Here is a 14,141-nt window from a genome sequence, read left to right as displayed (position 1 = left end):
CTGCAGAAAATGAAATTTGAACACGAAGAATGTACACCAATCAAATGCGGAGTTATTTACAAAATAAAGACCATAAGGGAATAACAACTAAAACTATTGCTGGAAACCTACCATTACCCTTATTACACAATGGACTTTGGTTTCATTTTTTAAATATCTTTTACGTGACAGAATTGGAAATCTCAAAGTAAACTTGCCTAGAGCAATGTTAAATTATTTCTTTTAAGGTCAGATTAGATATTTGCTTCATGCTGAGTCATGCATGCATGTTGAAAGCCAGTAGTAAATACATCTAAAGAGTCAAAGGTCAAAGACAAAACAGGTAATGTCAACACTCTGTTTCAGTAAACGTATGAACATGACAGATGTTCCAGTGTATCTATCCAGAGGTCACATAGAAATTATGCTCTGGTTTTCATAAATGCTTTTGGTTAATTTTAAGGATTTTGGTGGATGGATTCAAACCACCCAGGCTTCTTCCTGGTTTATTGTTTAGTAAATTATTCGCCCTTTGAAGTCTGCAAAAATGATCTGAGGATATTAAAAATATTTCAAATACTAAGGTGGAAAAAATCTGCAGCTTCAGAGAAGTATCTCGCCATTTGCAAAATGTATTGGAATAGTATCACAGGACCCAAGATACAGAATAACCAAAGGGTAAAGACAATGTTTGCTGCTACATTTCAGCTATTCAAACACTTGCAAATGGTACTGCAAAAAAAGGGAAGAACACCAACTCATCAATTCCAAGTGGTACATTTTTTTCAGGTTTTAATATATCCCAAATCAGGATGCATCACACAATACATGTCATGTCATGGCTTAATTTATAGCATTTTTCCTTTCTTAGTGGTACATGAACTAGTGGTGTCCTTTACAGTCTGTGATGTCTTAGGTTTAATGAAATATGGTAAATATTGGAATTTCTTTTGTCTCTCACCTCTCCTTCTCTGGAGTTTCCCTCCTTTCCTTGCTTAAAAAGATATATAGATATATATATACACAAATTATGTATATTTATATACACTCTACATGCACATCTACACTAGGCTTGGACCCATCCAGCACCCCCAGAGAACTGGGGACCTGTCTTCTCCACCTGTTCATTGCCAAAGAACTGAACTGGAATCCTTTTCCTCAAACCAAACCCAAGATGGGACTCTGTTAAAGCTGGAGTTCCTGTCTCAAAAAGAAAAGGGGTATTTAACTCAAAGCCTCCTTACCATGTATGGAAAGTTCAGTGAAAAGCTGGCTATAGGGAAAAGTGAAAACTTCTCATTGACACTAAGGATGCTGAATCTGGTTTATCTATCCCATCCCCATTCCTCACCAGCATGGCTAATAAAAGACTGACCTAAACCCTTTGTTCTGAACTCTGGGAATGAGAGAGAAGAGCCGTATTTTAGTTTTTCTCTTCTCTCATGGGAAGAGGTTTGTGGCCAACCCTTAGCTCTAACGAGCCTCTTTAATAAAGATGCCAGCTTCCCCAGGGGCCCACATGCCCTGCATGGCAAATCTCGGGATTGTATTTTATCTCCAAAAAGCTTTCTGTTGGTGCTGCCAACACACAGGAATTATTAATTAATATAGAGCAGTGTGCGTTGGAACAGCATGGGGGAAGGATCTTGGGAAACTCCAGACAGCCTAATATAAAGTTCTTGTCATTTTTTAAACCTCAAAGTTTGAGGTTTACTTTGCTCACAGGTTAGCTACCCAAACTAATGGAAAACAAAGAAGTCAGAGAATTACATTTTAGCCTCAGGTTGGGTTTTATGTAAATTAATGAACCTTTAAATCAGGGCAATATTTTGGAGGGAAAAAATGCTTGGCAAATAATACATCCACATACAAAAAAGCTGGCTGAAAAGTCATTTGCTGGCACCCACCAATACTGCCCACCAACTTTTCTTAAATCTTCCTATGTTTCTCTACTTCTAAGCCCCTTAGAATAGATATTCCAAAAGTTCTCCCACCCCAACCCCAATAGAGCTTTCCCCACACACTAAACTGGGTATGCTGAAGTATGCCTGTTTCTCCTTGATTCAAGTCTTTACACCCTCAGGAGTTGGTAGAGAGCTTGGTGCTCAAGGCTCTTTTGCAATTCTGCTGGATTTGGCTTCCCAAGAGCATCAGCTTTAAGTGAATCCAGAGAGCAAACAGGTATAGTGAATGTTCAAATCTGTTGGAAAGTCTCCATGGCGTAAAGGGGAAAGATGAAAAGAAAAATATAGTTTCCCATAATTTACAGGAAAACCAAGAGTCAACATTTATTATTCATTTTCTTGGAGGGTACTTTGTCATAGTTTATTAATATCACGTATAAAACTTTTCAAAAACTACACAGTTAATTGTCTATTTATAGACATTGCCATTTTTCCCAGCAATTATAGGAGCTGGCTTAACCTAGTTAGGTAGCTGTTAAAATAAACCTCAGAAAAAAATAAAGTTGATCCCTTTTTTAAAAAATATTTTATTTATTTATTTTAGAGAAAGAGAGAGAGAGCACGAGCCAGGGGAGGAGCAGAAGGAGAGGGATAAGCGGATTCCACACTGAGCACAGAGCCCGACTCGGGGCTCAATCCCGGGACCTTGAGATCATGACCTGAGCTGAAATCAAGAGTCGGACGCTTAAAAGACAGAGCCACCTAGGTTCCCCTAAAGTTGATTCCTTTTGGTGAAATTTTTAGCCTACTACATCTCAACACATCAACACATCTCTAGAGAGACAGTATGTCTCAGTGGTCACAATCTTGGGCTTTGGAGTTAAACCTGAGTTTGAAGAGCAGACCCTCCACTTACAAGCTGTTTGACCTTGGACATGTTACTTAACATCTCGGGTCTCGGTTTCCTCACCTGAGAAACGGGTATCATGTTACCTAATTGTTTCTCATTTTCTGTCTGCTATCACATCAATCAAGTTTTGAGTTTTCTTTATTCCTTCTCATCCTCTCCACTTCCTGGGAAGTTATCCATGGTATACACAATATACCTATTCTTTCAATGGTTCTCCCTAAATTTTAAATAGGCATAGCTAACTTAAAGTTGGCAAGTCATCAACATCTCTAGGCTTCCCCTAAACAATGTACAACATTAGGATGCTTTCACTCTGGTCATTTACAACTGACCGTGGACTGACATTTTAGTTCCATCCTGTTTGTTTTACCGCCGAAAGTCATCATCAGTATTTTTATTTCATCAATTATGTTAACGAATCAAAACTTTTTTTTTTAGAATCAATGTTCTTCTTTTTTTTAAGATTATTTATTATATGAGAGAGAGAGAGCATGAGAGAGAGAGACCACAGGCAGTGGGGAGGGGGAGAGGGAGAAGCAGACTCCCTCCTGAGTGGGGAACCCTATGTGGGACTCCATCCCAGGACCTGGCTCATGACCTGAGCTGAAGGCGATGCTTCACCAACTAAGCGCTCCAATCAAAACTCTTTTGATTTACCTACATGATTGTCAGTTTCTTCACATCACATTTATTTGTTTGGGTTCAATTTCCTTCTTACTAAAATACACCCTTTAAGAAGTGCTTTCAGCATTTGTTACTGGGAAACTGTCAGCACGTGATTGCTCATGTCTCCAGCCGGCACTGACACTTGAGTTAAGATTAACAGGGAATGAAAATTATGGTGGACAATTATCTTCTCTCAGAATGTGGATGATAGGACTCCATGTCTTTTGATTTCTGTTGTGGCTTTTGAGAAGTCTGTTGATCCTATAGTGGTGATTCCTTTAGAGACAGTTTCTCTTTGTTCCTCAGCTGCTTTCACAATCTATTCTTTGACTCTGGTGTTTTGTTTTTCAGTTTCACGATGATGTGCTAGGTATGGTCTCACTGTGCTTCCTACATCTGAATAGTCATGTTCCTTCATCAGCTCTAGAATATGTTTAGGCATTATCTTATCAAAAATTCCCTCTACTCAATTCTCTCTAAGGAATAGTCTTTCCTTCTGGAATTTCTAGGTGACATATTTTGGGCCTTTTCCTTCACTCTTTTATGTCCCCTAACTTCTCCCTCTTATATTCCATCTCTATCCAAGCTACCTTCTGGCTACTTTTTTCAGATGTATCTTCCCACTTAGAATTCACATCCATATCAACATTATCCTATCATCCGACTTACTATCTTATCCATTCAGTTACATTATTTTTTGCTGCTAGACATTCTATTACTTCACTTCTAAAAGTTTTCATTTATTTTTTTTTCTTCTCATGCTGTCTTACCTTTTCTTTAAATCCTTTCATTTATGTCTTCAGTCATATTAAGTATAATTATTTTATATTCTCTTTCAGATCGTTTGTGTCCCTATTTCTGCTATTATTTTTGCCAGCTGATCTTGCCCATGGTGGATTGTTTCTGTGTATCCTTTGTGCTTAGGGTTTGTGCACTCAGCTTAAGTACAGCTTATCTGAAAGAATCCGGCCTACGTGGAGGTACTCCCTTGAGAGGTTTTCAGCTGCCTTCTACCCGGCACCTTGAGGATATTGTGGTCTGAGCCCAATTTTAATATTAAATTCGCTGGTTGGACTTTCCCAGACAATGCAGGTAAAGTAAATTAAAACTTTTAACTCACATGTGGTACAGACTTGAATTTAAAAATTCCCACAGGATATTTTACTTTCCCTTTCCAGCCCAGGCCAAAAAAGACAACCTAGTTTCTTAGGGTCTCCCATTACTGAAGGGTGGATTTTGTCACCAAGGGCATGCATCTTTGAGGGCACTGGCTTTGCTGGAGGGTCTCATTCAACTTCCCATTTTTATATTGGTCCAAGGCTTTATCATCTGTCTCTGCATGGGGGCGACAATCCAATGCTGAGACAACAACTCCTCTTCCCTCCACAACGCCGGCCCCCAGTTCATCTCTGGTCCGATTCTCAGACTTTTCATTTCTGTTTCGTGGATACCCTGTACCTTCTTGTGAACTCCAGGAAGCACTGAAAAGGGTTTTAAACAATTATTATTATGCTTCACCTAGCATTTTTAGGTGTTGGTAGCAAGAGGATTTTCAAGTTGTCTGTTCCATAAAACTGCCATAACCAAACTCTCTGGTCTGTTAACCTACTTGAATGTATTACTTTGAGAAAAAGAAAATGTTTTTAAAATGTGTCACTTATTGGTATAATACAAATAGATGAGATGTAGTGTTTCCTTGGATTAGATATGCTGAAAAATTAGGCCTCACAGGTGAATAAATTCTTATAAGAAATAATTGATATTTGATTCTTTGTTAAACTGAAAACTTCCACAAATTTTGTTGATCTTATAAGAGAAGCCACAAACTATAGCTACTTCTGTGCATATGGGATGTCATACACATAATAAGAATAAGCTTTCTCTGATGCAACTTCTAGATTTTCTCAAGTAAAGCCACTATTTCTTTCTTTCCTTTTTTTTTCTTTTTTAGAGAGACTGAGCATGAGAACAGTGGGACGGAGGGGCAGAGACAGAGGGAGAGAGAGAGAATCTTAAGCAGGCTCCATGCTCAGTGCTGAGCCCAACATGACCTAAGATCATGACCTGAGCCGAAAGCAAGAGTTGGACGCTTAACCAACTACTGAGCCGCCCAGGCACCCCAAGGCACATTATTGCATGATGATAATAATTGTATATATGTACTTAGTATGTATCTGACATATATTTGAGGAGAAAAATATAACTAACTTCCTCATAAATGTTGGCAAACAAATTCATATCTCATGAAACAATTAAGTTTTGTGGAAAACCGTAGAAAAACTTGTGGGAAATGTGGATATGTTGCAAAGAGCACAGACTTGAGAGACAGATGGGCCTGGGCTCTGGTACCATCTCTTCTATTTATTGGCTGTGTGACATTAGGTGAGTTAATGAACCTCTTTGAACCTCCTTTTCTTCATCATTAAAAGAAGAGATGAGAGATAGCTGGCAGGGTTGTAGTCAGAATTAAATGAGACAATGAATTCACATAGCAAGTACTGAATGAACATTGGTGGAAAGACAAGGAAGGACTTAGAAGGAAAAAAGGGAGGGAAGAAGGAAAGAAAACTGGAAATCCAAAGGAATTAAGGTTGCCAGTGTTCCTCTTTTCATTAAAGAACAGGAGTATGTTGGCCCTGATTTCCAAGGAATTAGCCTAATGCTAATTTCTAAATAATCTTTGGCTAGACTGCTATCATTCATGCAAATTCATTCCATGTCTTCTGGGAGGTTTCATGTAACAACAAAGACAAGCAAATTGCCTGGAACCTGGGATGTTTGGAGCTATCCACCCCTCAGGAAAGTCCCTCAGTAAAGAGTGGAAGGCATCCGCAATGAGAGCCCTCTTGGGAAAAGAGCCCCTCAAGTGACTTATGAAAGCAGATGGCTGTGACAAGGAGAAACATGGCCTCTGAGCAAACTGGACTTTCAACTTTTCTGTCTCAAATAAAAATCTATAAAGAATCACAGAGCAAGAGGCTAGGAGGAAGTAAAACTACACAATGCTTTTGATCAGCATCCACAACTGTATAGAGTCCTGCTCTCCCTCCCAGAAATTTATAAAGGAATAAAAGGAACACTTCATGGTCACCGTTTCTGCCGAGATGTTTTCGAGACGTCTGTTCCCTATGAACAGGTTTAGAGGTATGTGGGAACACCAAACACCCTCAGAGGAAAATGATGTTCCAGGTCCTGTTCCCCTTATCTGGTGGTGTTTATTAGTTTTTGGTTTTTAAAATATACATCTCTGCCCTCAGGAATGTTGAAAGAACTCAAGTATGTAAAGGGATGGTCAGCTCAGGCTTAACCTCACACAGCAATTAGTTCATCTCTGGATGAAGACAGCTTGTGTGCTACGAGCAGAAAGCTGTTCACATCACACCTCAGTCTATGAATATGGTTTTTCCATTCATTTCTGAGGATATTTAGTTGGGGGAAAGCTTGCTCTGACTGAGCAGGTAAACTTTTACATTTTTTGTGAGGTAGTTTCTCAGGAGATGATCTGTGTCACCTTGTTGGTAGACATTAGGAAGAACAGTTAGTAAGAAGAGAAGAGACATGGCAATCATCCTCGGGTCCTATAGGACTTAAGCGTGGGATGAAGGCAAAAATACGCAGTGTGTGAGAATGGATGAAGGTGGGGAAGATGTAAAGTCTACCATTGCCTTCCTTCTTCATCAGAACCTTAGGCAGGAACCCCCACATCCCTATCCCCGGGAAAAATATGTTGATTTGAAAATAACTGTGTGGATGCAGCAATAATGGCCACAATGCTATTGTAGTTTTAGAAATGCAAATGTTTGCTTTGAATTAGTATCACATAAATATAAGTTAACATAATATAAGTGTTAGAATGTGTGCCTCTAGGTTAAAACATTGATCAAATAAAGAGAAGATGTCCAGAGAAATGGACAAGAGATAGATAGCAGTATTGCTTAATCTGACCTGGATTACAAAACTGGTAGTTTCAGCAAGACTGACCATATTCTGGGTCATAAAATAAGCCTCAACAAATTTAAAAGAATTGAAATCATACAAAATATAGTTACTGCAAAAGAATTAAACTAGAAATCCTACAGAACTATCTCTGGAAAATCCCCAAATATTTGGAAATTAAACAAGAAATAATCCATGAGTGAAAAAGGAAGTCACAGAGGAAATTAGAACATAGTTTGAATTGAACAAAAATGAAAACAAAGTATCAAAAATTGGGGGATGCTATAGTCAATAGCATACCAATTGAGAACAAGGCAAGGATGTTTTCCTTCACCATTCCTATTCAGAACTGTACAGGTAGTCTTAGCCAGTGCATTAAGGCAATAAAAAGAAATAAAAAGTCTTCAAATTAGAAAGGAAGAAGTAAAACCATCTCTATTCACAGAAGAAATTACAAGAAATACTACAAGAAAGCTGTTAGAACTAGTCAGAGAGTTTTGAAAAGTCATAATATTCAATATACAAAATCAGTAGTATTTCTATATACTAGCAGTAAACAAATGGAAATTGAATTTCAAAGAAAAACTTACCAAATACAACAGGACCAAAAACATTTTAAATATTTAGGTATAAATCTAACCGAAGATGTCTAAGATCTGACTTTTGAAAATAGACACACACGGATATTAAATAAGATCTAAAAAATTGGGAAATATATCCTGTTCATGGATTGGAAGACTCCGTTGGTTAAGTGTCTGCCTTCAGCTCAGGTCATGATCTCAAGGTCCTGGGATTGAACCCTGCATCAAGCTCCTTGCTCAGCAGACAGTCTGCTTCCTCTCCCTCTGACCCTCCTCCCTGCTTGGGCTCTCTCTCTCTCTCTCTTTCTCTGTTCCAAATAAATAAATAAAATCTTTAAAAAAAAATTACATGGAAAGGCAGAGAACTAGAATAGCTAAAACAAGTATGAGAAAGAACAAAGTTAGAAGATATGCTACCTGATTCCCAGACTGATTATAAAGCCACAGTAATCAGAACAGTGTGGTATTGACAAAAGGATAAGCATATAGGCGAACAGAACTAGACAGAGTGTCCAGAAATAGACCCATACTTATACAGTCAAGTGATTTTCAGTGAAATAGCAAAGACAATACAATGGGAAAGGATAGTCTTTTCATCAGATGATCCTGGAAGAAACGTACATTCACTTGCAAAAAAAAAAAGGTACCATATTAACAAATTAACATGACATAGATCAGAGACCTAGATTTAAATTAAAACTGTCCTGCATCAGCTTCCCTTCTCCCTCTCCTGCCCCTCTGCTTGTGCGCTCTCTCTTTCTCTGTCAAATAAATAAATAAAACTTTAAAAAAATAAATTAAAACTATGAAACTTTTTTTATTATTATTTTTTCATTTGAGAGAGAGAGAGACATAGAGAGCACAAGCAGGGGGAGAGGCAGAGGGAGAGGGAGAAGCAGACTCCCTGCAGAGCTGGGAGCGTGCTGGGGGCTTGATCCCAGGACCTGGAGATCATGACCTGAGCCAAAGACAGATGCTTAACCATCTGAGCCACCCAGGTGCCCCAAAACTATGAAACTTCTTAAAGAAAATAGAAAAGAAAATCTTCGTGACCTTGAATGAGGCAAAGATTACTTAGATACACAAAAAGCATGATCCATAAAAGAAAAAATTGATAAATTAGGAGTTTATAAAAATGTTTAAATTATGCTCTTTAAAAAAAAGAATACTATCATGAAAATGAAAGAACAACCCACTAGCTTGAAAATATACTTAAAACACATATCTAATAAAGGATTTGTGGCTAAAATATATAAAGAACTCTCAAAACTCAATAATAAGAAAACATGAGACCCAAATTATTGAAATGTGCAAGATATTGAACAAACATTTCAACAAAGAACCTATACGAATAGCAAATAAGCAAATGAAAGTATGCTTAATATCATTATTCCTTAGGGAAACGCAAATTAAAACCACAATGAGATATTATCACCTATTTGAATGGGTAAAATAAAGGAAAAAATGGGGAAAAGGAAACTAGCAATACCAAGTGTTGTGGAAAATATGGAGGAACTGGAATTCTCATCTACTGCTGGTGGAGATGCAAAATTATTATTCAAACCTTCTAAAAAACAGTTTGGTAATTTCTTATATACACTCACCATATGACTTAGCAATCTCAAGAGAAATTTACTCAAGACAAATGCAGATACAAGTACACGCAAAAACTTGTATGTGAATATTTATAGCAGCTTTGTTCATAATCATCTCCAAGAAGGAGACAAACCAAATATTCTTCAGCTGATAAACTATTTTATTTTTAAAAATTTTTTAAAGATTTATTTATTCATTTTAGAGAGAGAGAGAGTGCACAGGGGGAGGGGTAGAGGGAGAATGGGAGAGGGAGAATCGTAAGCAGACTCCGTGCTGAGTGTAGAGTCCATCACAGGGCTCTATCTCATGACCCTGAGGTCACTACCTGAGCTGAAACCAAGAGCTGGACACTTAACCGACTGCGCCACCCAAGTGCCTCTGATAAATGATTTTAAAACTGTGATATATCCATATAATGAAATTGTATTTGACAATAAGAAGAAATAAACTTCTGGTATACATAACAACATGGATGAATCTCAAATGAATTATGCTAAGATTTACAGATGTACTAAGGCTACGTGGTATATGATTACATTATATGACATTCTGGAGAGAGCAAGACTCTAGGGACAGAAAGTGTATCAGTGGTTTCCAGGAGCTGAGGAAAGAGTTGACTGCAAAGTACAAAGGGACACAAGGACATTTTTTATGGTGAGGAATGTTCTATATCTTGATTGTGGTGATTTACATGACTGTATGCAATTGTCAAAACTTACAAAACTGTAAACTAAAACAGATAATTTCTCCTACATATAAATTATACTTCAACACATCTGACTTTAATTTTTAAAAAGAGTTTAAAAAGCTGTTTTCCAGGGGAAAATCTAATAAGGATCAGAGCCAAGTAAATGAGAAAAAAAATCTTATACAGAAGCATAGCGACTTAATCTAGGATGAAAGGAACCTAAAGAACAGGTTTCCAAGAGAAGATGAAATCAACAATTTAAGGTTAAGATGTCTGTAAAAAACAGCTTAGAAGTCATCCAGAAAATACAGAGTGTCTTAAGAAATGATAAATAATTCGCCAACTGCTCAAGAGCTAAAGTAACTGAATCACAGAGAGTGGTAGGCAGAACCCTAAGGCACATGCCCATCTGTTCCCTGGTGTACACACCCTATTTAATCTCCTCCACGTGAGTGTGGGTGAGACTAGTAAACCGGGGAATGCACTCCCACGGGAGAGAGATAGAATCACAAGCAGACTCTGCACTGATCACAGAGCCCGTGATGGGGCTGGATCTCACGACCCTGAGATCATGACCTGAGCTGAAATCAAGAGTTGGACGCTCAACCGACTGAGCCACCCGGCGTCCCAGGTCAGCTTTTAAAAGAGGAGTCAGGCCCTCACTAGATGGAAAGCTTCTGCTGTGCTGGGAACTGCCCGGGAAGAGGGGGGACCATGGGGCAAAGACCCGAGGGCAGCCTGTAGGAGCTGAAAGCATCTCCAGCAGGGAAGCGGAGACTGAATTCTGCCAACAATGAGTGGTCTTTTGCCAACAAATGATCTTGGAAAGGTCAGTCATCTGCAAACCTCAGATGAGATCCCACCCCTGGCTAATGTCTTAATTCCAGCCTGGGAAGACTCTTGAGCAGAGAACCCAAGCCTGGATGGCTGACCTAGAGAAACTGAGATGACACATGTGTGTTTGCTTAAGCCACTAAGTCTGTGGTGATTTTGTCATACAGTAATAGAAAAGTGAAGAGTGAATTAAATGTGTCAAGCTAGTTTAATCAGAAAATACTTTCATGATTTTGACTCCAACAGTTCCTCACCAAATCAATAGTAGGCTAGTTTTAAAGATTTACTATACATTGAATCAAAAAGTATCAGAGAAGGTAACATCATAGAAGAGGGAAGACCAAGGGGATGACATCTTTGGAGGATACTCTCCCTCAGTTCTGTCCAGGGTGGGCCAAGAAAGTCCCAGTACAGACTGGTGGAGGGGCCTTCCGCTGGACGTTCTCTGATTTGGGCTCATTGCACTTGGTAACTCATTGTCCCACAGACTTCCCTTCTCCACATCCAGGCAGAGAATTCCGCCACCCCAGTACTAATAACTGTCCTCTCTGGGCTGGACACCCTCCCACAGGTCTCTAGGGCCAACGGTGACATCCAGACCAGAAACACGTCAGCGCTCACTGGACTTTCTTAACACTCATTGTTAACACACTCATTTGTGAGGCTAGTCACCAGGAAATAACCATGAATCATTCCTGAAGCATCTTTCCATATATGTGATAACAGAAAGAGGGTTTCTCCCCCAAACAATATTATTTCAATTATAGGTTGCAGTACCTTGCAAATTTAAAAAATAACATTCTTCATTTTCATCAGATTATCAATTGTTTTATTCTAGAAAATTCTTTATTCTAAACATTATATAATGAAAATGGAATTAATAACTTACCTTGTAACTTTTTAGTCTGATGAAATCAACCTTCATAGAGACAAATCTATCTGAATTTCGACTGATGTTCTTAAGGTGTTCTACAAGATCTGCACAGAACTTGTAACCTCCTTTAAGCACACACAGGATCATAATGTCACTGTATCCTATGTCTTTCATAATATCCTTAGCCAGCCGTTCAGTTCTGGAAGAGGGATTAAAAGATATATTAAAGCATAAGTACTTCTGAGTATTTTTTTCCTTTCAAAAAAATGCATGATGCATTACCCATATTAGATTACACAGGGGATTGTGGAGGAGAGCTTGGGAGACAGAAGCCTACAGATAAAGAAGCTTTGTTAAGACTGGACAAAGAGAGAGTGTTCAAAACATATTTCTGATAACCACATCATCCCTAGTACATTTTTGCTCCCTGGTGTCACAAACATGAGTAAGGTATAAAGTATATGTCAAAGATCATGAATGCTATTATTTTACCACCACAGAGCCTGGTTGTTAGCAATGCTATGAAGGTATCTGGTGATATTATGCTCACTTTATAGCAAAGAGAGAGGACATGGAGAATGACTCACTCACCTTACAACATTAGAAGAGACTGGAAGAAAAGTCAAGCACACAGAAGCTATCAAAAGAATCACCTCTGTCTTTTATTTGACAAAGATGGCACATTACCTATGTGAAAGGTGTCCAGGGTACAATTCCAGGAGGCACCATTGACATGGAGCACCATGTGAATGATGCCTTCCTCGAGCTAGGTAATGATGCAGCCTCGGGCTGGCACCCAAAGCCTGATTCGGAACTGTCACTGTATTTTTTCTAATTGTTTCATGTTCAGAAGTCCATTGCCCATGCATCCATACAACATTAAAGCCTCGAATGGAGGCAGGAGCTCAGGTGCATATTTAAAAAAAATTCCTACTGGCACTTCAGATAGAATTAGATTTAAAATGTGTTAAATGAATGATCTGAATATATATATATGTGTGTGTGTATGTGTATATATGTATATGTATGTATATCTCTCTATATAAAGCATTATATTACATATGTTCTATATATCTAATATATTACATAATATATTTTATATAAGTTATATATATGTGTGTATATGCATACATATGTATAAACATATACATATTAAATGGCAACCATGGTTTCAGACAATGTTTCTCAAAATATGATCATCAAGAAAATGTACATCAGCATGCCAGATAGTCTGCAAAAAGGGACATTTGTTTTCAGCATAATGGAGTGAGGTGGTCAATACATTCTATCCACAAAAAAGTAACTATAAAGCTAGATAAAACTGTCGAAAACAACCATTTCAGCACTCTGGGAGTTAACCAGAGACATGTAACAAACTGAGAATCATTTATTCATGAAAACATTGAACAATGGGTAGAAAGAGCGCAAGTCTGTGGCATCCTTGCCAGAGAGTGCTCCCATCTCCCTGCGCCCCACATCAGCTCTGTTGTTCAACCAGGTAGTTCAGCCAGGGTGGGGCACTGCCAGAGGGAGCTTCCCTCGCAGGGAGCAGTGTCAGTTGGTATGGCTCTCTTGGTAGCCTGTGTGCAGGGAGAGCCAATGGCCCCATTATTGGGAAGTTGCAGTCCTGTTTGAGCAACTAACCGGCAGACTAGTCTAGTCGGGGATTTGATAGGGAGTTCTGGGAGGTTAGCGTCACAGGAGAGGGATAGACAATATACTCTTCACATATCTCAAGTTGACCAGAAGCTATGCATATGCCCAGCAGAGACCAGCATGGGACCAGGTTACCTATACATTCCTGAATGATGGAGCCTGTAAGTGTGTGCAGCAAAGACACAAGAAAGCACAATGAAACAATAAAAGCCGGGGAAGACTTGAAAAAGGCTGGAAATCTGAATGTGCTTGACAGTCCCCACACACATTCATCAGGGCTTAAGGTGCTTGAGTACAATCTCTACCAATCTTAGACTGAAGGCTAAATTACTCAGACAGAGGGGTGAGTCCTAGTAAGTGAGGCTTACAAAGTAAAAACAAGAAAAATAGACTGCCTATCATCAGAGGCCATGCACTGTGGGAGATACAGATTCCATAGAGTGGAAAACAAAACAAACAAACAAAACCCAAAAAACAAAACCGAAGAACAAGGGCAATGAACAGAAAATAATTACAA

The 14,141-nt window shown here is 38.7% G+C and overlaps 1 protein-coding gene and 1 long non-coding RNA gene across 3 annotated transcripts in view; one reads left to right on the top strand and one right to left on the bottom strand.

The window, feature by feature from the left end:
- The window catches only part of LOC145721670 (uncharacterized), an 83,596-nt gene that overhangs the window by 20,636 nt on the left and 48,819 nt on the right, over window positions 1-14,141 (top strand). The gene's annotated exons all lie outside the window — the stretch shown is intronic.
- Window positions 1-14,141, bottom strand: part of PRTFDC1 (phosphoribosyl transferase domain containing 1) — a 92,129-nt gene that overhangs the window by 64,655 nt on the left and 13,333 nt on the right. For both annotated transcript variants that reach the window (XM_081820779.1, XM_081820778.1), the window contains exon 3: window positions 11,984-12,167. In XM_081820779.1, the coding sequence (XP_081676905.1) occupies window positions 11,984-12,167 (184 nt within the window). The remainder of the gene's footprint in view (window positions 1-11,983; window positions 12,168-14,141) is intronic.

Source organism: Leptonychotes weddellii, chromosome 5 (assembly GCF_054177405.1).
Source record: "Leptonychotes weddellii isolate Sample4059 chromosome 5, ASM5417740v2, whole genome shotgun sequence".
Lineage (NCBI taxonomy): Eukaryota > Metazoa > Chordata > Mammalia > Carnivora > Phocidae > Leptonychotes > Leptonychotes weddellii.
The sequence above is the reverse complement of the archived record's forward strand: the minus strand, read 5'-3'. Positions and strand labels throughout refer to the sequence as shown.